Here is a 24895-nt window from a genome sequence, read left to right as displayed (position 1 = left end):
TATGTACTCCCTCTCTCTGTTTTTATTTGTAAGTAGTTTTAGTTAAAAGTGTGAATATTAAAAAAACTTTTACTTTTAAAAAAATAGCATTTAATACATAAATTCAACCAATAGCAAAAATATATGAATTATTTAATTGGTCACATAATATATAATAAATGTAAAAAATGATTTGGATTATGTAAACATCTTACATTGTGAAATAAACATTTTTTGCTAAAATTACTTACATATCAAAACAGAGGGAGTATAATTTTATACATCGGGTTTTATTCAATAACTAGATTGTTATCAACTAGGGTATCATATGATTCTGCGTCTAAACCAATATGACACATACTGATTCTTTTAATAATTTATGTATATTTTGTCATATTGATTGTTTAGAATTTAAGGCGAAAACCATATTTTGTTATATATCCTAGACCAGTTTACAAATACCGAAAAATCTGTTCGCAAGGTTTCTCATTCAACGAGTTAACTCCATCACAAATTAGGATACACTGTTGTTTTTAACACAATTTGTCGCTGTTTTCTAATTTAACACGAGATCCGGCTAACACTGAAAACGAATAAGATGTCAAATAAATATAAAATATCTCGATACATTTGAAATGTTATGTTTCAAAATGCTTGTGAAATCTACGAAGGAGGATGATGGAAAATAAAACTGAATGTAGTATTTAAACGAGACCCAAAACTAACTCAAAGCTAAAACTGATCCTTCTCCTTTGGGCTCTATAAATTGTAAAACGTCTAAAAGCTCACAAGTAGAAATGGGCTTCTAACTTTAGATCGACCCGATTCTCTGTTTAGATTCGAAAGTACAGAAGTAGATACGTAACATGTAACATGTATCACATAATACTGAACAGTACGACGACGCAACTCAACTACTAACTGTAAAAGTCATTACGCGTGTGACAAACGCGCATCAGTGCTACAGCGATCATCAATCAAATCAAGCCTTGGAACACACAAAAATTGTCTTTGTTAAGTGTACTGTGGCAAAAACAATGTTTTACAGATTCCAACAAGTAATAAAAATAGTTACGAGTTACGACTCTCTGATGTCAGTGAAAAAGAAAGTTTGTATGCCACTTTAAGAATAAAAAATAATAAACGGTAAAAAATCTAAAAGAGTAAAAACTAAAAAGTGGATGGATATATGGTGAGGATTGAAAGACAGTAAATATTCGATACGTCAGTTTTTTAGTCTTGACTACTCTCTCTCATCTCTTATTGACTTTTTCCTTTTTACTTTAAAAAAAATCTCTGATAGGAAAAGTAATAAATTAAAATAAAGGACATACATAAACTGTAGAGTATTTTTAATTTGGCTTCAACCCTAAAGCTAGTGAGAAGAGAGAGAGAGGTTCGTCTTCTTCCCGACACTATCGCCGGCTTCACCATCTCCATCATCATCATCATCTTACTCCTCCCCTCCTGTAAGTTTCTCCGGTGAACTATTTTATTTTTTTCAATTTGCATTCCTCAGAAGAGGACAAAACAGAGTTTCACTTTCAGATCGATGATGTAGTTTGAATTCCCAACTCTCTTCTCAATTCCCTCCCTCTTTAATTACGAACACATCTTCATAAATCTCTTTCAAAATATCAAACATGCAATTCACTTATCACTTCGCTCAACAATGTAAAGGAATAAACTTTAAATAAAAAAGGAATCATCTTTAGAGGAAAAAGTAATGGAAGGGAACCAACCACATTGCTAAAATTCAAAACCAGACCAGATCAGATTCTTTTTAAAAATATTGATAATTGAGTTCATATTCTGTTTTGCAAAACTGTAATCTTAAACCAAGGAACAAGATGGGGAGCACGGTGATCTTGAGCTCAGACGAAGAAGATTCAGACATTAGTGATTCCGAAATGGAAGAGTATGGAGACAAGATCTACCTATCTCTCAAAAGCGGAAAGCTCAAGGTCAAACTGTCTCCTCATTCTTTCACGTGTCCTTACTGTCCGAACAAGAAGAAACCGAGTTTCCAGTACAAAGATCTGCTCCAACATGCTTCTGGAGTTGGTAATAGCAATTCCGACAAAAGAACCGCAAAGGAGAAAGCAAGCCACCTTGCTCTTGCCAAATACCTCCAACAAGATCTTGCTGATGATTCACAAGCTGAGCCTTCTTCCAAGCGAAGAAAAACTGGTGATCCTATTCAAGATTGTGACCAGGATGAGAAGCTCGTATGCCCTTGGAAAGGTACACACTTATTAAACTCTTAAGGGTCCCAATGGCAACATGCGGTTCTAATAGTAACAAAAACATATATATATATATATATATATATATATATATATATATAGATTTTTGTTACTATTAACTGCGGTGCTGTTTCTAAACATTCAGACTCTAAAGAAACTCACTTTGTTAGGTAATCTTGAGGAAGTTTTTATTGATTGTTGTGTGTGTATGTTCTACTGAAACAGGTGTTGTGGTTAACATTCCAACTACAAAGACAGAAAATGGTCGAACCGCGGGTGAGAGCGGGTCTAAGCTAAGAGATGAGTACATTCAAAGAGGGTTTAATCCCACCAGGGTTCGTACTTTATGGAACCACTGGGGGTTTTCTGGAACAGCGATTGTGGAGTTCAACAAAGACTGGAATGGACTTCACAATGCTCTTCTCTTCGACAAGGCTTATCTTGTAGATGGTCATGGTAAGAAAGACTGGTTGAGAAAAGATGGTCCTCCCAAGTCAGGTCTTTACGCGTGGATCGCACGTGCTGATGATTACAACGGGAATAACATCATTGGAGAAGACTTGAGGAAGAAAGGTGATCTCAAAACTATAGCTGAGGTTACGGAAGAAGAGGCGAGGAAGCAGCAGAAGCTCGTGCAGAATCTGACGCAGCTTGTGGAGGAGAAGAAGAAAGGAGTCAAGGAAATTGAGGAGCTTCATTCAGCAAAGTCAAAGGAGCTTAAGGAGAAGTTGGAAGAGAAGGAGAAGAGTCTGCAGAAGCACAACAGCGAGCTGAATGCTATACAGGAGAGGACAATGGGTCATGTTAACAAGATCTTTGCTGATCACGAGAGGTTAAAGATGCAGTTGGAGTTGGAGAAGAAGAAACTGGAGATCAAAGGTGTTGAGCTGGCGAAGAGGGAAGCTCACAATGAAACCGAGAGGAAGAACTTGGCTGAAGATCTGCAAGAGAATGCTTCCAAGAATAGTTCTCTTGAGCTAGCCTCCATGGAACAACAAAAGGCGGACGAAGAAGTTAAAAAACTGGCTGAGAATCAGAGGGTTAGTGTCTTTCTTCTTTCTTGTTAAGGCTTTTATTTTCATAATCATTATTAAAAAATGTGATGTGTGACCTCTCGCAGAGGCAAAAGGAGGAGCTTCATGAGAAGATCATAAGACTGGAAAGACAAAGAGATCAGAAACAAATGATAGAGCTAGAGATTGAGCGGTTGAAAGGAGAGTTGAACGTGAAGAAGCACATGGGATCAGACGGAGACGCTGAGATTGTGAAAGAAGTGGAGAATATCTATAAAGGTTTAACTGAGAAGGAAGAAGAACTCGCTGACCTCGACAAGTTTAACCAAACTCTTATACTCAGAGAGCGCAGAACCAACGATGAGCTTCAAGAAGCACGTAAAGAATTGGTAAACGTACGTATCAAAATGCACATAAACGTATATATCTAGCATTATCTAAATCTTTGGTTTTAAGTTTTATCTAAATCACTGCCTTTTTTTCTTGTAGATTATGAAAGAGTGGAAACAAAATATCGGTGTAAAGAGAATGGGAGAGCTGGTGACGAAACCATTCATGGATGCACTGCAGCAGAAGTATTGTCAGCAAGATGTGGAGGACAGAGCAATAGACGTTCTCCAGCTCTGGGAAGACTATCTCAAAGATCCAGATTGGCATCCATTCAAGCGGATCAAGCTTGAAAATCAAGAAAGAGAAGTGGTAAGAAGACCAAATGTTTTTACTCTTTTTGGTTAGTAACTTAATATTGAATCATTCTCTCTGAAAGATTGAAGCTTCTTTTTTTGTGGGTTTATTAGGAAGTGATAGATGATAGAGACGAGAAGCTGAGGGAGCTTAAGGAAGATCTAGGAGATGGTCCTTATAATGCGGTAACGAGAGCTTTGTTGGAGATAAATGAGTATAACCCAAGTGGAAGGTACATTACAACAGAGCTATGGAACTTAAAAGAAGACAGGAAGGCTACACTTGAAGAAGGTGTCACTTGTTTACTTGATGAATGGGAAAAGGCTAAACGCAAGCGTGGAATGGCTTAAAGGTTATTTCAGCTTTGTTTATTTTTCTGCCTATATGTTTCGTTCATATTAGGAGTTGGTGATGATGTTTCGCAGGTGAAAGGAGAAGCGGAAACTAGCCTGAATAATATGTGTCACTCATGCGGTATGTAGTTGCAGAGGAATTGATGAACCTTTGGTGTCTGCTTTTTTTTCTCTCTCTTTATCAGAACTCATTAGTAGATTAATAAGGGGCACAAACATCTTTGATGTCTTGCATTGTATCTTTTAACATATTTGGACGACGAGTAATAATTATATTGTCTCATATCATTGTAGTAATATACTACTATGTTTCCGTTTTACATCATCTTCTTTTGAAAACGATGCAACACACAAGAATCCTCCGTGAAGTTCAGTTGTATACACCCACGCAATTTGCTTCATGAAAGATTTTATTGATACATGGAAAATTAACATTTTGATATCGCCAAGAACAAAGGACCGACATGTAGTAACACATGACTAGTCTGAACCATTTCTACAAAACTATGATACTCCTGTATAATTTAAAAAAATAAAAAAACCTCCATCATCAACTTATTTCCTTTTGTCCACCACGGATTATCTTCCCCGCTTGATGAATCTAAGTGCCTCAAGTGAAACGGGGGTTGTTTGTTGTTGGATTCAAATGGATTTAATTCAAACAAAATCATATGTTATTAGTGATGATTTTTTTGGTCGACAGTGATGATTTTATTTTATATAGTCAAATTCACCCATTATGTGTTTAATGATTTAAGTATTCGTTGAAATTTACGTAATTTTAAACAAGTTTTTTTCAGAATCTATATCTGAATGTCAAATATGATTGTTATAATTTGTCTTCGATAGCAAGATGATTTTTTTGCCACTTGAAGTATTTTAGTAGATCTAAAAATCTTCTATGAAAAATACAAAGACATAAATCTGAAAGAACTACGGATATACCTATATTTTAGTTGAAATTTAAATACAAAATTCATTGAATTCTAATGATTTTTTCTTCATATATATTTGAAAATTGTGTTTACGTTATAGAACTTAAACTGTTAGCATTTTTTTTACAGAATGACATTAAATTTTGTAAAACTAAACGTACTTAAGAAAATATAGAGATTAGCTCTCATTTGCTTTTGCAATTTGCGAAATACCAAAGGTACACATGTTAGAGACACAGTAGAACTAGATGCCATATTTTCTTTATGATAAAAAAATATCGTTAAGTTTAGCCTTTGGTTCGACATCCAAACTCTTGAAACACAATTGAGAAGCCAGCCATTCCGTAGATACACACTGCGTTCGAGTATGTGTAAGCTGCTACACTGCGTTTTACTACAACCTTAATTACCCTGATTAGGCCCATAATATACGGGCTTCAACCGTAAAAGCCCAATACTGCTTTCCCTTCGATTCATTTCTCGGAATCTCTCTCTCTCTCTCTAGAAATCGTTGAAGAATCCTGATTCCATACCAATGGCGACCTCTCTAGCTCGAATCTCCAGAAGATGCGTCACCTCATCTGTATCCTCGAATCTGATTCGGCGTTACTTGGCAGCGGAAGCTGTAGCGGTGGCGACGAGGGAAGCTCCTAAGCCGAAATCGGAGGTGACGCCGTCGCCGGATCGGGTGAAGTGGGACTACAGAGGCCAGAGACAGATCATTCCTCTGGGACAGTGGCTACCCAAGGTCGCAGTCGATGCCTACGTGGCACCTAACGTCGTTTTGGCCGGTCAGGTCACAGTCTGGGACGGGTCGTCCGTCTGGAACGGTGCCGTTTTGAGGGGAGATCTCAACAAGATCACCCTTGGGTTCTGCTCCAATGTCCAGGAACGGTGTGTTGTTCATGCCGCGTGGTCGTCCCCAACAGGTTCTTGTTCTCTTCATGTTTTATTGATTCCAGTTGTAACTTGCTATGTGATTAGTGACAAATACAAAAGAACTCGGTCAAGGCTATTATTGGTTGATAGATTAGTATGGAGGATAACACCACAAAAGACCATCTTGTGTAGTAATAGGAAGTTGCTTAGATGCTCAAGTACTTGAGCAATGTATGAGCAATGTGATCTTTTAAAGTGTAGGTACTTATTTGAATCACCTCCTTCTCTGTTCAATAATTCTGTATATTCAAAACAGTCTTCATTTCGATATTAGTATCTCGAAGGGTAATAGAGCATCTCTTGGTGGTGCTGGCTTTGAATTTTGATATGAGAGAAAAAAACAAAATATCTCATCTTTACTTTCTACTTTTGGAAAATTACAGGATTACCAGCAGAGACATTGATCGATAGGTATGTGACAGTTGGTGCATACAGTCTTTTAAGGTCATGCACTATCGAACCCGAATGCATCATCGGGCAACACTCGATTTTGATGGAAGGTTCCCTGGTGGAGACCCGGTCAATCCTCGAAGCTGGTTCCGTTGTTCCACCTGGCAGAAGAATCCCATCTGGTGAACTCTGGGGAGGCAACCCAGCAAGGTTTATTCGAACACTCACCAATGAGGAAACCTTAGAGATCCCGAAACTCGCTGTTGCCATTAACCACCTTAGTGGAGATTACTTCTCTGAGTTCTTGCCTTACTCAACTGTCTATCTTGAGGTTGAGAAGTTCAAGAAATCCCTTGGGATTGCTGTCTAGAATTCTTTCCTTTTCCAGGTTTTCTGGCTGCTTCCCTTTTTGTTTTTGAATCTTATTCTGATCGTAATAAGTAGCTGCCGAACAAGAAGAAAAGCACAGCTCTGTTTTCGAAATGTTGTCTTCTCTGTTTATTTTGTTGAATTCATATCCTTGTGTTTGAACTTTCGATAATAAGATGATAATGGTGAAAACGTTTTCCTTTTCTCGTCTAGTTATGTCAGGGGTAACTTCAGATTTGCTGAGATACATAAAAGAAGCAGTTTATTGATTAAACAAAAAAAAAATGATTGCAAGCAAGTTGTAACATAGCACATATAGTCATATAACTTACGAAAATGTAAACAATGTTCAAGACAATATAATGGTGCCTCACTTGTTGCTTTTGTTTTGTGGATCGGCAGTAATTTATCCAGTTATTGTGTGCCAATTTTGTTAGAAAATAGATTCACATAGAACCCACACACAATTGAAACCACTTTAGCTCTTGTCACTTGAAGTTGGTTGGCCTTGGTGAAAATTGTTGCCAAAGTTTTGACTTTTGATACTTGTTGAAAATATGGCTGTCAATTAGACTGTTCGCGTCTCTGTCAATATGGACATTTTTGTTTACGGACAAATAGTGACCATCTATACTATTAAAAGGAAAACATTCTGAAAAAATCTACTTATACATGACACAATAACGGCAATTAAAGCAATATTATCCTCCACATAATCATATTAATATATCTTACTAAATATAATACCTTGATAAATTCATTTTTAAAAAGATTGCGAACCATATATTGATTTCGATATAAACATTTTAATCCATGATATACTTATCTTTCAATATTCACGATGACCTTTAAATTGACTATTAATATACAGCAAGTACTTATCAACAAAATCTAAACTTTTGAACACTGAAAAAATTAACATTTTTAATGTAATTCAAAATTGTCAAACATATATCCAACTATTTACAAAATCAAATTTGATAAAAAAAAATAAAGCAAATCATCTGTTAAAAAATTATATCTATTACGAAAAAACTTAATTTTATGAAAATATTTATAATTAAAATTTATTATTTAAGATAAATTTTTTAAAAATATTAAATTAAAACCCTACAAATTTATACTATTTAGTTAGCTAAAAATATGCCAAACAAATCTTAAATCTTATCAAGTGAACAAATGCAACTCTTATAAAATACTAGGGATCTTCAACCCCGCGCTTGCGCGGGGTGCTTTTACTTTTTGTTCCGATTTGGTTAGTCAGCATTATCCATCTCCTTTTTTAAATTGATTTTTATCATTTATTTATATAAGTTAGTCTATCAAACATGTTGGTTTTGTGTAAAACGAAAGTGATATAACGAAAGACCCCAAGCTCGAAGACGCCTTCATCTGCCATGACCATTGGTTTTGCATATAACGAAAGTGAACGTGTGAATGGTAAAATTTGACAGTCTCCTAGTGTCACCCCACCACCAACTTGAATTCTACTTTCATGCATTTCTTGATTCTCTGAGAGGTTTGGGATGAAGCGTCTTCATAGTGAAAAAAAACTTGGTATCTTCTTCTGAAGGTTCTAACGCTCTCCCACTTTTTAAACATTTCTCTTCTTGTGATCATTGATGGTGTTTGAGTGTTTTGTTCACAATCTTCATTCTTCTTCTAAGTTTTATACTCCTTTTGCTCTCATTTCTCTGCATGACTTAATACATCCGCTAAATACTGAAATAAAAATATTTCAAACATTGTTTATGTGAAAAATAAAATAAAATACTTTTCATTTAAAATTCCGCTTCTGTTGTTCTTAATTTAGTACATAATTGCTAGGATTCTGAAGCAAGGATATGACAACGTCATAGGCAAGACCATAGACTGAATCTTTTGCCGCATACAATCATGCACAATAAGTGAATTATAGAAAAATTGTTACCTACTATCAATAAGAAAGTTGACAATCAGTACATGCTGTAATGATCACCCCGAAATCTGAATTTATATTATAATATGAGACTTTCGTTGACCCATGGAAGGAAAGAGCTAAGCTACGACTCCAACAACAGTTGTTCCACCCGTTTCAGCTACTCCGCCACCAGCATCTCCGACTACACCTCCACCAGAAGTTACACCAACCGTCTCACCACCACAGCTCCAAAGGTTGCACCAGTTATCAGCCCAGCAGCTAGCCTCCACAACCACCACAAAGCCCGCCTGTGCCAGCTCCAACCGTCTCACCACCGCTTGCACCGGCCTCTCCCCCACAGGCATCACCTTCTGCACCACCAGCTTCACCGCCTCTAGCGCTTACACCAATAACTCTACCACCAGCACCAGCTCCTGCCAAGCACAAGAAAAAGCACAAACACAAGAGCCATTACCATGCCCTACCTCCAGCACCAACTCCTCCAAGCCCTCCATCTCGTCCAGTTCTAACAGATTCCCAGGAAACGTCTCCAGCACCATCACCATTTCAGAATGCGGTAACACTCTCTTACTAAACTACAATCTTTAAAAAGAAACGCACTATCACCACACTGAATTATATAACAATCTTTAATTTCTGGTTTTACAGAACGGAGGAAATGCCTTGAACCAGCTAGAAGGAAGAGTAGCAATGTGGCTCAGCACTGTACTGGGAACTCTCCTCCTGCTGGCTATCACAGCCTAAAGTCTCTAGCTTTCTTCTCACTATATCACCTATGTATCAACTCCAAAAGCTACATTTTTCCCCATTGTATACCAAAACACATTTGATTAAAAAATAATACATTTTTTTATCGGAAGTCATATCAAATTTGATCAGTACTTGAATCCTTGGAGGTTTCTTTGCGGAAGTCCTACTCAACAATGACCAAGATTGTCAACCAGCTTATGATGCTTAAGACATCCACCACACTGCCAAAACAAAACAAAAAACTCTTTTAAAGACTATCATATAACATGTCTCTTCAGGACAATTAAGCAAACCAAAGACTGGTATACCTGGACAAAGACAATGCCACATTCATAAGCCAAACGGTTGATAAGCCGTTTAGTTCTCTCTCCGCATGAGTTGCAACTGAACTCCACTTGCAAACTTCTTCTTCTTGGTAGTTTAATATCTACATAAGCAACCTGTTACCTGTCCCTGCATGCAATTAACCAAAAAAATCATCAGCGAGAGAAAGGCACAAAACACCAACATCAAAGACCAAACTTCTCATTGAGTTAACCTCTGAGGAGTCCTTTGATTCTTCTTCTTCTGGATCAGTGAGAGACCCTAAAACAGAAAACAACTGATTCCTTTGCTCGCGTGGTCCCTCCTCTATCACAGGAACAGTTCTTCACCTGGAGAAACATCAAAAGTATGAGACTTTTGTTGACCCATGAAAGGAAAGACCAAAGCTTTGGGACCTGTGTTGAAGAGCTGGTGTAGGAAACAGCTAAGCTATGATTATCATCCTTCTACATGAGACAATAAAAAGATGATAATCAGAAACAATTAAATATAAAAGAGCCAGATTAACAGATTCGAAAAAGAGTCTCTTCTGTTCGAGGAATGGGAAACAAAAGGCATGAGAAATCCATGGAGATGTGGTTCTCTACCAGATTACCGATTACCAGCTTCAGTTTCAGCTTGCGACAGCCATGGAGTTTCAGCATTCAAATATCTCAACTTTTTTTTTCCTATACGCGCTTCATTTTTCTTTATTTCATGACGAGACTTTGAAAGTACTCAAAACAGAGTCACATATCTTGTAAATCAGGTTTCGTCTTGAATCTATTTATTTATTTAAAAAGATAAAAGAGATAGTCAAATAACTGTTTAGATAATCGCTTAAGTATTTACCATGGAATATTTAAGTAGATGATTTAGCCATTGGATGATCTTAACCTGAAAAAAAGATGAAGAATTAACCAAACTTGTCAACATCAAAGACATTTAAAAAAAAAAATCAAACAATAGTGAAAATCAACTCAGCCTTTTGATTAACAAACATCATTCCGAAAATAAATCCCAATTGACAAATCTAGAGTGAATCCGTCAAAATCCAGAGATCAAGTAACTAAATTCAAGCACTCATGTGTATATCAGCACGAATCTTATTTTACGTAACAGAAACATGAACTCATTAAATCGACAAAGAGGAAACATATCTCATGATTACCTCCAGAAGAACCTTGCTCATCCATCACTTGTTGACACTCCTTTGCAGGGAAGATACTCGATCGACTCCTATTTTTTCGAGACAATATATTATTGGAGTTCATAAGAAAACTGAACTCTAGTGGAAGAGGAAGCGCCCTCAAACGAAGGATCTCGAAGGAGACGGTAACCCTAATCAACTAAAGGCGACACATAAGAGGACGGTAGCGGGCCGGAGAAACCCAAAACACGGATCGAAAATAATAGAGGTGGGTCATTGATTGTTGAAGTAAGGATAGAGGTAACAGTAATTACAGAGGAAAGGATTGGTGGAGAGGAAGTGGAAGAGACACCAGACTGCAATACGTGTATTATGTTTAAACTGGGCCATAGAAAATTTTTAAAGCCTACACGAAAGGGCCAGTTCTACTCTTTAAGTTAGAAGCAATGGCAAAATGTCGAAAGAGAACCCCCTCATTGGCTGAATTTAAAGATGACGTGGATAGGTTATATGATGAGTATATCTCACTTTTAGTATAGTATAGATACACACAAATATATTGAAAGAGAGTAGCCTTGAGTATTTGGGTCATTGAGTTAGGTACGGGCGGTTCTTTTTGATTTTGGGTCCTTTGAATCCTAAAGATTTGGAGCCAACTATATATTTGAATTTTTTTGGCTTGGGTTTGGGTTAGTTTTCTCGGGTCCAGGTTGGTTCGGACCCATAATTTAAATATCTCTAAAATACCTATAGTTTTCAGGGATGTATCGGGTCCGGATCGGTCCGAAAAAACCGAAGTACCCAAAAACCCAAAAACACCCAAACCCGAACAAACACCCAAAAATCCAAACAAATACCCGAAAATATTCATATAGTCGAAAAACTAATTTTACCTAAATTCAGATCCAATGAAACCAAAAAGTTATCCAAATACCTGAAATATATATTTTAAAATTTAAAAAATTTATCCAAAACTATAACCGAAAACTAAAACTTGAAGGTTAAAAGAATAGCTGTAACACAAGCAATATATCTGAAATACCCAAAAATACCTAATCTAAACAAAATATTTCGCAAATTTTGGATACCCGATCGGGTCTCCGGTAAGATCTAGACCCAAACCGAGATCGCATGTCCAATAACATACCCAATAGGCAATTTGCCCTTTACCCGGAACCGAACCAGACCTATATCTTTTACTCGGTTTCAGTCGAGTTTTTTTGGATCCGGATAAAATTTTCAGACCTAAGAGAGAGTTACAAAAGAATATATACATACAAAATCTCAAATAAAGTAATAACGTACAATCACAAAATACTAATTCATATCAAACTTTCTTTATAATTAAAAAAATCCGCGCTAAGCACGGATCAAAATCTAGTATCTATTAAGGAACAAGCCTGTTTAAAAACAGATTAACAGTTATGTTTACATGGACTATCCATGGAGTTCAGTAAATACCATATAAAAATATTAGACTATAAAATAAATCTGTTATAGTGAGTCATCAAAAAAAAACCTGGTACAATACAAATCTGCTATAGGGGATTGTTTATATATCCAAAACATCTTTATTTATTTATTTTTTCAGCAAAAGAATAAATCCAAAACATCATAATTTGTTTTTGTGATTTTAGCGGAAAAAAATCATTTTGACAGAAAACAAGATTATGTGGTTTTGGTCGGCAAACTCGTTTTGACAGAAAACAAGTTTGTTTGCGGAAAAAATGTTTATACGATTTTGACAAAAAAAAATTGTTTTGTCGTTGTGACAAAAAATGTTTGGCAGGAAAACACGAATTTAAGGTTTTGGTGGAAAAACCTAATTTTACGATTTTGGTGAGAAAATACGATTTTGAAAATTTAGCGAGAAAATTTGATTTTGCGATTTTAGCAAAAAAACATAATTTGTAATTTTTGCAAGAAAATATATTTTTACATTTTTTACGGATAAATTTATTTTGTGGCATGAAAATAAGATTGTATGTGTAAATTTGTTTATACGATTTTGGGGGGAAATTTGTTTTATGGTACTGGCCAAAAACTTGTTTGGTGAGAAAACTCAATTAATTTCTTTAAAAAATTTATTTTTCTAAATTTAAATCGAAAACATATTTATTATAGATTAGTAGACGGTTCATGTTCATATAATCCAAACCCAGTAATGTCCATGGTCTAATTGGTTTTGTGTATTTTGTCTAATTATAATTCACAGTCTAAATAGATATGATCAAATTATACTCACTAGGGTTTTGCCCGCCCTACGGACGGGTTACTATTCAAAAAAATTACCTAAAAATATCATTAATTTTAATGAATATTAAAATGTTTAGGCTATTTTAATCTAAGAGAAATTATAACAAATAATTATAAAAATTATTTAATTAAATGCCCATTAGCAAGAAAAATTATGATATTCTATATATTTTAGGTATTAATGATCAGATTAGCTCAACCAAACCACAACCTCATATTTTTTTATATTCATTTTCCAACTTAGAAGTTCTCTTTCTTTTAATCTATTTCAAAGCTTTATAAAATTATTAAATGAGTTTTTTTAATCTCATTTAGATCATATTTTATTTTCTGAACATGATGTCATTTGAATTATTTAAAACAAATATATATTTCTCAAATAAATATAAATAACCTTATAAAAACATGTAACAGTGATCATTATGTTTTTATTATATATTTCTTCTTCTTTTTTATAACCAATATTTCTTCGTTTTAATAGAATATATACTCCATGGTAATATATATATATATAGTCGTGTCATCAGCACATTGCAATCTTCGTGTAGGATACATGCATCTCACAATTTTGTCAAAGCCTCCAAATAAATTTTTTGTTTCAGGGAAATGGTTCTACGGTTTGCCTTCCGCAGCAGCAAAGTTTGCACAATTCACTACCCATAGTGACTAATTCGTATAAATGATGAGGGGAGCACACGAAGTGAGGCCATTTGTAGAGAACATGTAATCAAGTTATTTAAACGCACATAGATGAAAAAATTAGATATAGGGAAACTGGTGCATATTTGTCTGTTTAATACAAATTTGAAAGTTAATACAAATTATTGGCTGATAAGCCGTGGGATGAACAATCTGACGAATGTTTCTCCTGCAGTATTTGTAGTTACTTTGGTGTTTCCAAACTTTTAACGTTATTCTTCGATTTAGATGTGGAACGCCATGCTTACCGTTCTCCCAAAGGATAATTCTTTAATTGTTAATATCTACACATTTAGATGTTCCATCACAAAGAGAGAAAATTCTTTAATTGTTAATATCTACACATTGCCTTGTGAAGAGAAATATTTTGTACACGCTAAACAACATTGGTGTTATATGAAATAAAGACTGCTCTGCACAATCAAAGCTACTGACTGAAATATCCTCGTAGGAACAGTCATTTGGTTAATTTTATGTAGGTTCACTTTGGAGAGCATCACTGATGCAAAAAGCCTTTATATATAAGATCATAACCTCTAAGGACTTCTTGGACTTTCTATGTTGTATCACAGGATTCTGGAAATGCTTCTTGCCTATTCAAATCAAAAGTATGTTGGTAGCAAATATGCCAAAATGAGGGATTAAGTTATATTATACATGAGAATAAACATTCTGACAGCATGTTTTCACTGGATTATTTGTATTAGCTCTACTGTTTCGAAAATGATATCCTTACCTTATACCTCCATTTAACCTTAGTTAACTAAATAAGATATATGGTTTTCTCGTATTTAATGTATAGTACACCATTCTACTAAACATTCAGGAAGACATACTTGCAATTCTCACAAAAATGCGAGTGGTTTGAGCTACTATTCGCTGCCATAGTTCTAGCTCTCCATAGTAGAAAGAGTTGCTGCATCTCCTATTTGTTCATGTAGTAACTATTGAGTAACTCAGTGTATTAATTAGGGAAAGTGAAATCAAGATGAATGATTAAGATTTTAAAATTCTTCGGCCTTACCTGGTTGAATATCTCCATGTACACAATATTAGTCTGACGTTATGGTTTCTCCTTGTGAGGTTGCTTAGGCAATGTGGTTAATGGAACCTTGGATGAGTCGTGGACTGTTTGAGAAAGTGAAATCAAGATGAATGTACGGCTGCTGATTTTCAGGTAGTCAAAACAGAAATCAGAGACGAAGGATTTTAACTATGGTTACCTTTTCATCTAAGAGCAGCATGTCCACTCCCAAGATCTAAGCCTCCCAAAAGCCAAGAACATGTGCATCAACGATCTTAGCACAACGCTAGATTTCAAGTCGGAGAAGAGGAGGTAGGAGATAGCCATTGTTGAGCATGAATTTAACAGCGAGATTAAGGAATGAGGTGGAGAGAGGGATGGGTTGCAAGAAGACGACGTTCCTATTTATAGGAGTTGGTTATCAAAATACCCGTGGATAAAGAGGAAGGGGAACTGAAAGAAAATTAGTGGGAAGAATGGTTTAATGATCATTAAGTCCATTAATTGATGCTCCGTTACGAAGGCGATTTACAGAGTCCTGGAATTTAGGTTTACAGTTACGCGACGACGACATATTGTTGGAAGGGGTAGGAGAAAGATAATGGGCCCAATCAGCCCAAGCAATAACGTCGATAGTTTATTAGGATCGGGCCAATAATTTTATGAGCAAACTCGTAGAAGGGAATTTTTTAGCGAAGCTGACGTGACGTGATTTGGTTACTCGGATGATTTCCGATGACCTGGCAAATTGATTGGTGAAGAATATTTCTGCCCATGTGGCACTTCTTAGAAGCTCTTAAAATAGTCTCTTTTATATAGTAGGATTTTAGTTTAGACACGGATGACCGATGATTAGCCGACCTATTTGACAGTTTTAGTTGAGAAGCTCGAGGCAACTCAATAACATTTGAGTTGATCCCTAGGAGCACTGACACCACCAGAAGAGTTAAAAAATAATACTCCCTCTGTTCCTAAATAATCTATGTTTTAGAATTTTCACACTTATTAAGAAAACACTTAAAATTTTGATAATAAATGTATGATTTTTTGTGTTTAGCTATTTTCTATGATTTTTAACCAATCAAAATTCAGTAAACACAATTAATGTTTTTGAAATTTATAATTTTCCATTATTACATACATTGAAAATATAAAATATGGATCTTTTAGAAACAAAATATTTTTCTAAAACATAGATCATTTAGGAACGTAGGGAGTAATATACACTCTTTTGTTTTAATTTAGTTGTAGTTTTATACTCCATTCGGTTCAATATAGATGATTTTTAGAAAGATTATTTTATTTCAATTTACATGAAGTTTTGAGATTTTAAGGTTAACTTTAACTTTATTGAAAACTGTTCAACCAATTAGATTTTACAGTCTTTTTTATAATTGGTTAACTGATTTTAAAATTATATCTTTAAAATACTTTTTTTTTTTAAATATAGTTTTTTTAATTTTAATCAAGTATTATGAAACAGAGGAAGTAGTAAAATTTTTGTTTCAAAATAAGTGTTATTTTATTTTTGCAAATTTATGTTTTTCTTGATAGAAAAGGTTTGAACATTGCTGAAACATCTTCCTTGCATATGTCTCCACTGTTTTTATTGCAATTTTAGCACTCTAGCTCTTTTTTTCTTGACGACGCACTCTAGCTTTGAACATTGAGACTCAGTTTTATTTACATTTCTAGTGACTAGTAACGAGTCATCATCACAAGTAAACACACCAGAATGGACATGAGCTATGTAGATCGGATATAAAGGGATTTGGTCATAAACAAGCTGGATCTGCTCGATCTAGCTCCATATACTAAGTCTATGGCTTGTGACACGCAGGGGCGGATCTACAGTGTTGTGTACGGGGGCACGTGCCCCCGACTACTTTATAAAACTTCTTAAGTAATTATGTTGACATTCAACTCTGGTAGAACAATTGGCAAAGCTGTCCCTGATAAGTCGAATACCTACCGAGTTCAAAGCCCCCTCTCTGTATTTTTTTCTTCTTTTGGCTGTATAATTAATGTGGTTACACGTTTACATTTATTCTATCTTTTTAGCTATTATAGTAGCATTTTCTACTTTTTGTTTGATTATTATACTTTTCTCAGCATATCTTTTCTTTATTTGTTTTTTTTCATAGTTTTTTCTATTATATTTCATGTTTAAATTTCAATTTTTTTAAGCACGTTTCATTGTTTTAATAATATATATTAGTAAATGAACAATTCTAATTAATATTTAGATGATAAACAATTCATTCATTTCAATTTAATTTTTAGAATTTAGTTCTTTGAGGTATTATGACCAAAAATATGTATGACATTGACATACTGTTGTTATATGTATAAAACAATGACATTTTCTATATAATTCCAAATTGGTTGTAACAGTATTGTAACTGATAATATTTTTTTTTTTAAATATAATCTTAAAATTATAGCATTCGAATAAAAATAGTGAATTGTTGTTTTGACAGTTTAAAACTGTTTATTTTTTATTATTAACAGTCTATAATATTTATTAATAAATTATATATTTTATTATATTACTAATATTAATATTAATTATATGTCCCCGTCAAATAATTTGTCTGGATCCGCCACTGATTATCTGAAGTCTTGAACAGGTTGTAAATCTTTCTGGCCATATCTTACATCCCAAATTTTATAATTTTAAATAAGTACGTTCTCATTGTTAACCGGATTTAGATGTCATACATACGTATATGACTTTTTGTGACATATTAGTTAATGTGTTGTTTTCTAGTTTCAAAAAGTTCTTCCTAGGGACCCTTCTTCAACTACTATCACCTCCCCTCTACTTGCTTTCTCATCATCATGCAAAGTCATGACATCAAATAAATGGCTTTGATGATCTCATCGTTAGGTAATTATCATCATTATCAGCATCCCCAGTATTACCGTAACCAACATGCTTGTGTTCTGTCACTAAGAATAAAAGTCCACGTGAGAAAAGCTTTTTATAAAACTAAAATTCATACATCATGGATTTTGACGTATCAACCATTCCAATTTATTTTCTAACCCCTCAAGTTGTATATATACAATACACCTTCACCACATCAATATCAACACATACGTTTCCATTATCTTAGACTCTTAGTCGCCTTCTCCAGTTCTTCTGCATATTAATATGGCTTGTGAATCTACTAAACAGGTAAAACTTCTAAGTAGCGATATTGGTACGGTTGAATCGAATCAAATCACTCTATCTTTCTCTTGGGTCAGTTGATTTGATTGAGCCGTGCCAATATCTCTATTACGACAAAAATCACAAATTTTCTGTGAATTGTTGCTTGGATCATATTTCCTTAATATTATCAACACCGCGCTTTTGCCAACCCTGACCTAATATTAACTTGTTTTGGAAGAAAAAGCATGAGAAGATTGTCTACTTTCCGAGGATCGACAGGTATGGATTTGTTTCTTTCCTTTGAACATGGAGCAAGTTTATAAATCAAAGTTTCAAACTTATTGGAGAACTTGCTGTGTTGTGTGGAGTTTCTGATGGAGGAAAACGAAACATGTGCTTGAGTGTCACGTATCCAAAATATATAAAAGCCTTAGGAATTTTGATGGCGCTACAAAACTTGGAATTTGCAACTGGAGTTTGCGTTTACAAATCTTGAAAATGTTCTTTAATTCGGGCCTAGCTTTGGAATATTCGGAATCGTGCATTTAGATTGATAATCAGAGTCATCTTATAGTTTCAACTGCAGTAGATTATTACATTAGTTTTAAGTGCATTTAGATTGTTAGTGCAATGACAACTGAGTTTTAGAAGCCGAAGAAAAACAACTCCCCAAGTTGTTCTTGTACCAGAGGTGAAGCAATATATGAAGTAGTACAAGAAGTGTTAAGTGAAGAGAACCCGTCTAACTGATTTGAAGACTGGACTTGGAGTCGACTTAGAACTGACCTACTTGGAAGCTAAGCAAGGTATAATTTACTTTAGATAAAAAGGAAATCACCAAAGGGAGATTTCCAAAAAGTTTTGAGCAAAATTTAGAAATATTCCATAAGTGACATTTGAGAATATTTCTTTTTTGGGAAGTTGGCTAAGGTTAGCCACGGAATCTACTAGTGTAACTAGATAGAAACGTGGCTTAGGTTAGGCACCACCTCAAAAGAAGGCTGTAAGCATCATAATGGTTTTGGTATTGAATGAGATTAGACACAAAGCATAAGTGCTAGGGGTCATGAGGGGTCATACGGGTGTCTTTGGTCGTGGATAGATCTAGGAACGTGTTAGACTAGTGTTTCCGTCTGAGTGTGATATGTTATTCAACTCGAAAGATAGTTAGTAAGACATTTTTTGTTGTTTCTGCTTTAGTATTTTGTAAAATAAATAAAGCATTGTACTTGTATGTATCACTTTCTCTATCAGACCCGTCTTGCACTTTTGTAGATTATTACACTACTTTGGCCAGAGTTTTCTATATATCAAATGGAATTAGATTAAATGATCCATAATACAAATTAATGGGTAGGAAACAACTCTGACATAAGCGCATATGATAGTCAACAATGTCTCAAAACTCTGAGTATGACATAGCCGCATATGGTAAAAGCAGTAACGACTTGTTGATAGAAAGCTGACAGAGAGGAGTTTTTAAGGAATTTTTTTTTACAAATATAAAAATTAAGTTACAAAAAAAACAAATATAAAGAGATTATATATTGCAAAAATGAAATCAAGAAATAAATATGAAAACAATAAAGAGAATATACATAACTTTTGTTCTAACGAAGAAATAAGTAAATCAAGCATGTAAAGTTCTAAAAATAAAGAGAAATGACCTCAAATAACCCTAAACCAAGTTTTTCTTCTCAATCTGGACTACAAAGTCCAAAATCATCAAACTAGGTTTCATTAATATGAGCATTTACTATATTACCCATTTCTTTGTGTAATTACATTATAACTTTTTTGGAAAAAGTAAAAGAGATAACGAGATGACGACAGTTTCTCTTATCTGGCTTTGATCATCTCTTTGGTTATCATCTACGGCGTCGCTAATCTTCGCCGGCATCTATCCGCTGTCAGTCATCACATCTGTCTCCATCAGCTCCACTGCTGCGCCGCCGTCTCTGTTTCTAAAGGTATCTTCGATCCATGGATTTTTATCTCGATTGACAATTATACTACATAGATTTCGGATTTCTCCGTCTCAATGGTATATGGTATCGATGTTACTTTTTCAATGTTCAATTTGATGAAACATTTATGCGATGATCCATTTTGATGGATTCTTGTGATTTTGGTTTAAAGGTATCTAGTAGCGCTGTTGTTTTGCATTCTTACTGGTCGTTTATATTGCTTTTGTTGTTTTGAATAGGTTTGAATTGCTTTCATTAGACAGAGATATAGTAAAGCACTAGGAACCTTACAGGCTTGATTGATACCATAAGAAAATGTTGGTAAGATTCACTTTGGCTGCAAAGGAAGCAGATTATTTTGTGAACAACAATCTAAAACACATGAAAAGTGGATGCACTAAACCATCCAAAACAATTCAAAATTTACAGGTTCTTCTTGATTTATCTAGCTTATGGGTTTTTATTTTTGAGTGCATGTATATGTCTTCTCTCGTCATGGCTGCGATGGGAATAGTTTCTCTATGTAATTTGATCAAGTAGTAATTGTACACCCTAAGTTTTTTTATTGATCATCCTTTTTTGTTTTGCTTTTTGATACTATGATCGATTGACTAAGTTCATGATTTTGTTTCTTCTTCTTATAATTGAATATGGTTCGATTAAGTGTCTTAAGATATCATGTTTTCATTTAGATATCAAAATTATTTGATGCTTTACCACACGCCTGCTAGTGAACATTGCAATTTGCTTTGGCTTAGTAATTATTAAGATTTACGTGTTATGTTGTATTTTACATTTTGCTTTGTCGGTTTTGGAAGACTGTTCAAATTTAGGATAGTCATCCTGAAAAATGATTGCCTTAAGATTGCCTTATTCGCTTTTCTAAAATGTTTTGGAAGACTTTTTTTAAATTTAGGATAGTCATCCAGAACAAGGATTGTCTTAAGATGCCTTGCATGTTTTTTGAATAGTTTTGGAAGGCTTTGTCCAAATTTAAGATAGCCATCCAGGAAAAAAAAGATTGCTTTAAGATTTTCTGACACGCTTTTTCGAATTGTTTTGGAAGATTTAGTTCAAATGTCTATGATTCACAGTTGGTTGATCTTTTGAAGATTTGGTTTTGATCTTTTTAACAAGTTTTTGTCAGATGGTTGGGATTATTTGTGTAGTGGAGAATTATACGTGGATAAGAACATGATTGTATTGTTTATTAATTTAGAAGAAGATCTTCTATATAATGATTTGCTTAAGATGGTTTCCGAAGATTTCCGTATTCGAGAGGAAGCTATAACTTTGAGCTATGGAATTTCTTTGTAGGTGAAAAGTATGGTCGAAAATATTCCCCAATCTCCATAGGAAACAGTCGCCAACTAAGAAATCTCATCGGCAAGATTAAAGGAACTTGATGGAATCTGTCGCTTGTAGATGTAGCATAGGATGACACAACAAAAGCACATGCAAGACTGCTATATGATGAAGTTTGTGTGTCTATGCATATGTGATAGGGAAAAAAAAACAGAGAGTTCTATTCTATATTTCAATTTTCTTATGAATATTTTCCTAAAATGTTATTTAAATTCTACAAACATTTTCTGTTCTTTTTCATTTCAATGGTTTATTGATGATTTACATGTTTATATGAGTAATTTCTAGGTGTGGTTTATTTGATGATTATGTGATATGCGCTAGAAAACATATATATTTTCCTTTGGAAGCTCATCCTAATCATGTTAAATGCTTTCCAACATTTATAATACATAATTTAAGTTTAAATAAATTTATCTGTTCGGTACTAAGAGATGATTCTTCTCAGCCTAACGGATAAACCACTACTGTTACTAAACTTGAAAGATACTTGAAAGATGGAGTTCAAAGGAAACTTTCCAGAGGGAGTTCTACGTGGATAAGAACATGATTATATCGTTTATTAATTTAGAAGAAGATCTTCAATATAATGATTTGCTTAAGATGGTTTCTGAAGATTTCCTTATTCGAGAGGAAGGTATAACTTTGAGCTATGGAATTTCTTTGTATGTGAAAAGTATGGTTGAAAATATTCCCAATCTCCATAGGAAACAGTCGCCAACTAAGAAATCTCATCGGCAAGATTAAAGGACTTGATGGAATCTGTCGCTTGTAGATGTGGCATAGGATGACACAACAAAAGCACATGCAAGACTGCTATATGATGAAGTTTGTGTGTCTATGTATATGTGATAGGGGAAAAAACAGAGAGTTCTATTCAATATTTCAATTTTCTTATGAATATTTTTCTGAAATGTTATTTAAATTCTACAAACATGTTCTATTCTTTTTCATTTCAATGGTTTATTGATGATTTACATGTTTATATGAGTAAATTTTAGGTGTGGTTTATTTGATGATTATGTGATATGCACCAGACAACATATATATTTTCTTTTGGAAGCTCATCCTAAACATGCTAAATGATTTCCAACATTTATAATACATAATTTAAGTTTAATAAATTTATGTGTTCGGTACTAATAGATGATTCTCCTCAGCCTAACGGCTAAACCACTACTGTTACTAAACTTGAAAGATTGGTGGTGCCCGAGTGTCAATATTTTTGCAGTCACATATACATTCAAAATGCAATATTGTATATTAAAGAGCATGAGAAAACACATTGAAATATGTTAAGCATTATGGGAATTGTCAGGTCACAAGTTTAATACATTTTTATGGTTATTGAAACTATAATAGTGTTACCAACATAACACATATTAGTTCATAGATATTGTCATGTGATTCGTATAGTTCATATAGTTTTTAGGTATTTGTTTATATATTTATTAAAATCCAAAACCTCACATTCCAAAACTCCACCCCTCAACTATAAACTCTAAATGTAGATTAATTAACTTTAGGGTTATAAATGTCTATTTATCTCATTAAATGTGAGGATAAATGTGGTTAAGGTAAACATGAAATGTGGTTTAGGCAATTTCTCATATTTGTTTTTCAAATTTTTTTTTTTGAAATTCTAAATTTTTTTTGGAATTTTTATTTTTTAAATATGTATTTATTTATATATTTATTTAAATCCTAAACCACACATTCTAAAATTTCGCCCTTCAAATCTAAACCCTAAGTGTAGATTACTATCTATCTTATATATTAAAACAGAAGTCATGACTTCTTTTCATGTGTGATTTTTTTAGTTTGGACCATTCCTAAAAAATATCATATTTAACATAAGTTCATTATTATATCTTTTAATATCTTTATCTTTTTTTTTGAAATACAAATGAATATATTTAAAATATTCTAACAAAATCTTTTTAAAATCTTCTTAGAATCTTTTTAAATTTACTTTCAAAATTAGTTAGTTTTAATTTAAATTATCATAAAATATAATTAGAAATTAAAATTGAATATAGTTTTGGTTTTTAAACGAAAATTTAAATAAAATGAAATTAATTAATTTCACAAATACATTTACTAATAATTTTAAAAGATTTTGTTAGAAATAAATATTTATTTTAATTTTAATTTTTTTCAAATTTGTTTTCTAATAAAATAAAAATCATGATTTTTTTATAGTGATATTTTTATTTGGACCATCATTTAAATTTTATATTAAATGTATATCACTAATACTAATATACATAATACTTTTAACTACTTTAATCATAATATCTTTTATATCTTTTATTTAAAAAAAAAAAAAAAATTCTAACAAATCTCTTGAAAACGATTATAACAAGATCTTAATTGTCATAAATTGAATATAAATATTTTCAACTAATTTTGTAATTAGTAATGAAATGTTACTAAAAAAATAAAATTATATCGTATTTTATCAATTTTATAATAATATCTATCATTTTAAAATAAAAATGTTATATTGAACAAAATATGATAAAAGTATTTTAAATTGATAAGTTAACATATTTTATTTTCATAAATATAAAATATTTATGCTAAAAATATAATATATTGGTAGAACGGGTTGATATTAGTAAACTATATAATACATGTATAAAAATTTAACTTATCTTAAACTTTTTAATATACAGTAATTTATTATATAAAATTAATAAACATTAAAAAATTACTAAAAAAATCTAGCGATTTGAATTACGGATCATGATTATAATAAATTAAATACAAAATTATTTTCATATATGTTGTTTCATGCATTAAAAATTTTAGTTTAGTAATCAAACGCAAATTCAATAAGACAAATATATAATAAGCAACATATATAGGTGATGATTTTAATTTACATGCATGGAAACTATAAAATTATTATATTTGATATTATTATACAAACATTTAAATATGTGAGTAAAATTAAAAATATATAATAATTATGTAAAATAAATATTTATATATATAAATGTGAAAATATATACCTGCACGGTTGTGCGGGTGGAAATCTAGTTTACTTCTTTAAAAGTGAAAGTAAATAGTTGTATTAAGAATGTGGTAGTTTAGGCAATTTCTCTAGTTATTAATACATTATTTTTTGTCTATATTTATGGTAGTGCCGTGGTGTATTGTTTATGTATTAACAATCATTTTTTAAAAAATATTTATATATAAATCTGCCCGGGGAATCGGGAATCAGATACGGTTACAAGCTTAATTTTGAACAAAATGTCAAAATCTAATTATTACAAGCCTAATTTCGTCCACCCACTAAACCTGGCATGTTCCGCTAGATTGTCTTTTGAAATCCTTTGATATCGGAAGCCGTTCTCAACCATCAATGTGACTCTCAGGAAAGTGAG

General features: G+C 33.2%; 2 protein-coding genes, 2 long non-coding RNA genes and 1 pseudogene across 5 annotated transcripts; 4 read left to right on the top strand and 1 right to left on the bottom strand.

The window, feature by feature from the left end:
* Positions 1 to 1236: 1236 nt before the first annotated feature.
* Positions 1237 to 4595, top strand: LOC111198617 (protein INVOLVED IN DE NOVO 2-like). The gene is made up of 7 exons (XM_022687390.2): positions 1237 to 1448; positions 1823 to 2223; positions 2451 to 3265; positions 3346 to 3633; positions 3728 to 3937; positions 4036 to 4274; positions 4348 to 4595. The coding sequence occupies exons 2-6, from the start codon at positions 1830 to 1832 to the stop codon at positions 4270 to 4272; spliced, it is 1944 nt and encodes a 647-aa protein (XP_022543111.2). The 5' UTR covers positions 1237 to 1448; positions 1823 to 1829; the 3' UTR covers positions 4273 to 4274; positions 4348 to 4595.
* Positions 4596 to 5668: 1073 nt separating this feature from the next.
* LOC106430815 (gamma carbonic anhydrase-like 2, mitochondrial) lies at positions 5669 to 7109 on the top strand. The gene is made up of 2 exons (XM_013871615.3): positions 5669 to 6139; positions 6533 to 7109. The coding sequence occupies exons 1-2, from the start codon at positions 5746 to 5748 to the stop codon at positions 6907 to 6909; spliced, it is 771 nt and encodes a 256-aa protein (XP_013727069.1). The 5' UTR covers positions 5669 to 5745; the 3' UTR covers positions 6910 to 7109.
* A 1196-nt stretch (positions 7110 to 8305) lies between these two features.
* LOC106411555 lies at positions 8306 to 9797 on the top strand (annotated as a pseudogene).
* Positions 9798 to 14284: 4487 nt separating this feature from the next.
* On the bottom strand, positions 14285 to 15902 carry LOC106424016. Of its 2 annotated transcripts, XR_007340347.1 has the most exons (3): positions 15211 to 15894; positions 15012 to 15115; positions 14285 to 14912 (listed from the first exon to the last, which is right to left on the bottom strand). It is a non-coding gene; the product is annotated as an uncharacterized LOC106424016 (long non-coding RNA). The 2 variants fall into 2 exon arrangements; XR_001284778.3 differs by having other exon boundaries at positions 15012 to 15902.
* Positions 15903 to 16458: 556 nt separating this feature from the next.
* On the top strand, positions 16459 to 23206 carry LOC125610288. Its single transcript, XR_007340346.1, has 3 exons — positions 16459 to 18192; positions 18407 to 20138; positions 21453 to 23206. It is a non-coding gene; the product is annotated as an uncharacterized LOC125610288 (long non-coding RNA).
* The last annotated feature ends 1689 nt before the right edge of the window (positions 23207 to 24895 follow it).

This window comes from Brassica napus, chromosome A6 (genome assembly GCF_020379485.1).
Source record: "Brassica napus cultivar Da-Ae chromosome A6, Da-Ae, whole genome shotgun sequence".
NCBI lineage: Eukaryota > Viridiplantae > Streptophyta > Magnoliopsida > Brassicales > Brassicaceae > Brassica > Brassica napus.
Note: the sequence above shows the minus strand (reverse complement) of the source record. Positions and strands in the feature narration are given on the sequence as shown.

What these genes read in the sequence shown, in the direction of transcription:
- LOC111198617 (XM_022687390.2), top strand. Translation starts at nt 1,830, where the DNA reads ATGGGGAGCACGGTGATCTTGAGCTCAGACGAAGAAGATTCAGACATT. An exon ending in CACGTAAAGAATTGGTAAAC is followed by an intron (nt 3,634 to 3,727) that starts GTACGTATCAAA and finishes TTTTTCTTGTAG; the next exon opens with ATTATGAAAGAGTGGAAACA. An exon ending in AAAATCAAGAAAGAGAAGTG is followed by an intron (nt 3,938 to 4,035) that starts GTAAGAAGACCA and finishes TGGGTTTATTAG; the next exon opens with GAAGTGATAGATGATAGAGA.
- LOC106430815 (XM_013871615.3), top strand. Translation starts at nt 5,746, where the DNA reads ATGGCGACCTCTCTAGCTCGAATCTCCAGAAGATGCGTCACCTCATCT. An exon ending in CGCGTGGTCGTCCCCAACAG is followed by an intron (nt 6,140 to 6,532) that starts GTTCTTGTTCTC and finishes GGAAAATTACAG; the next exon opens with GATTACCAGCAGAGACATTG.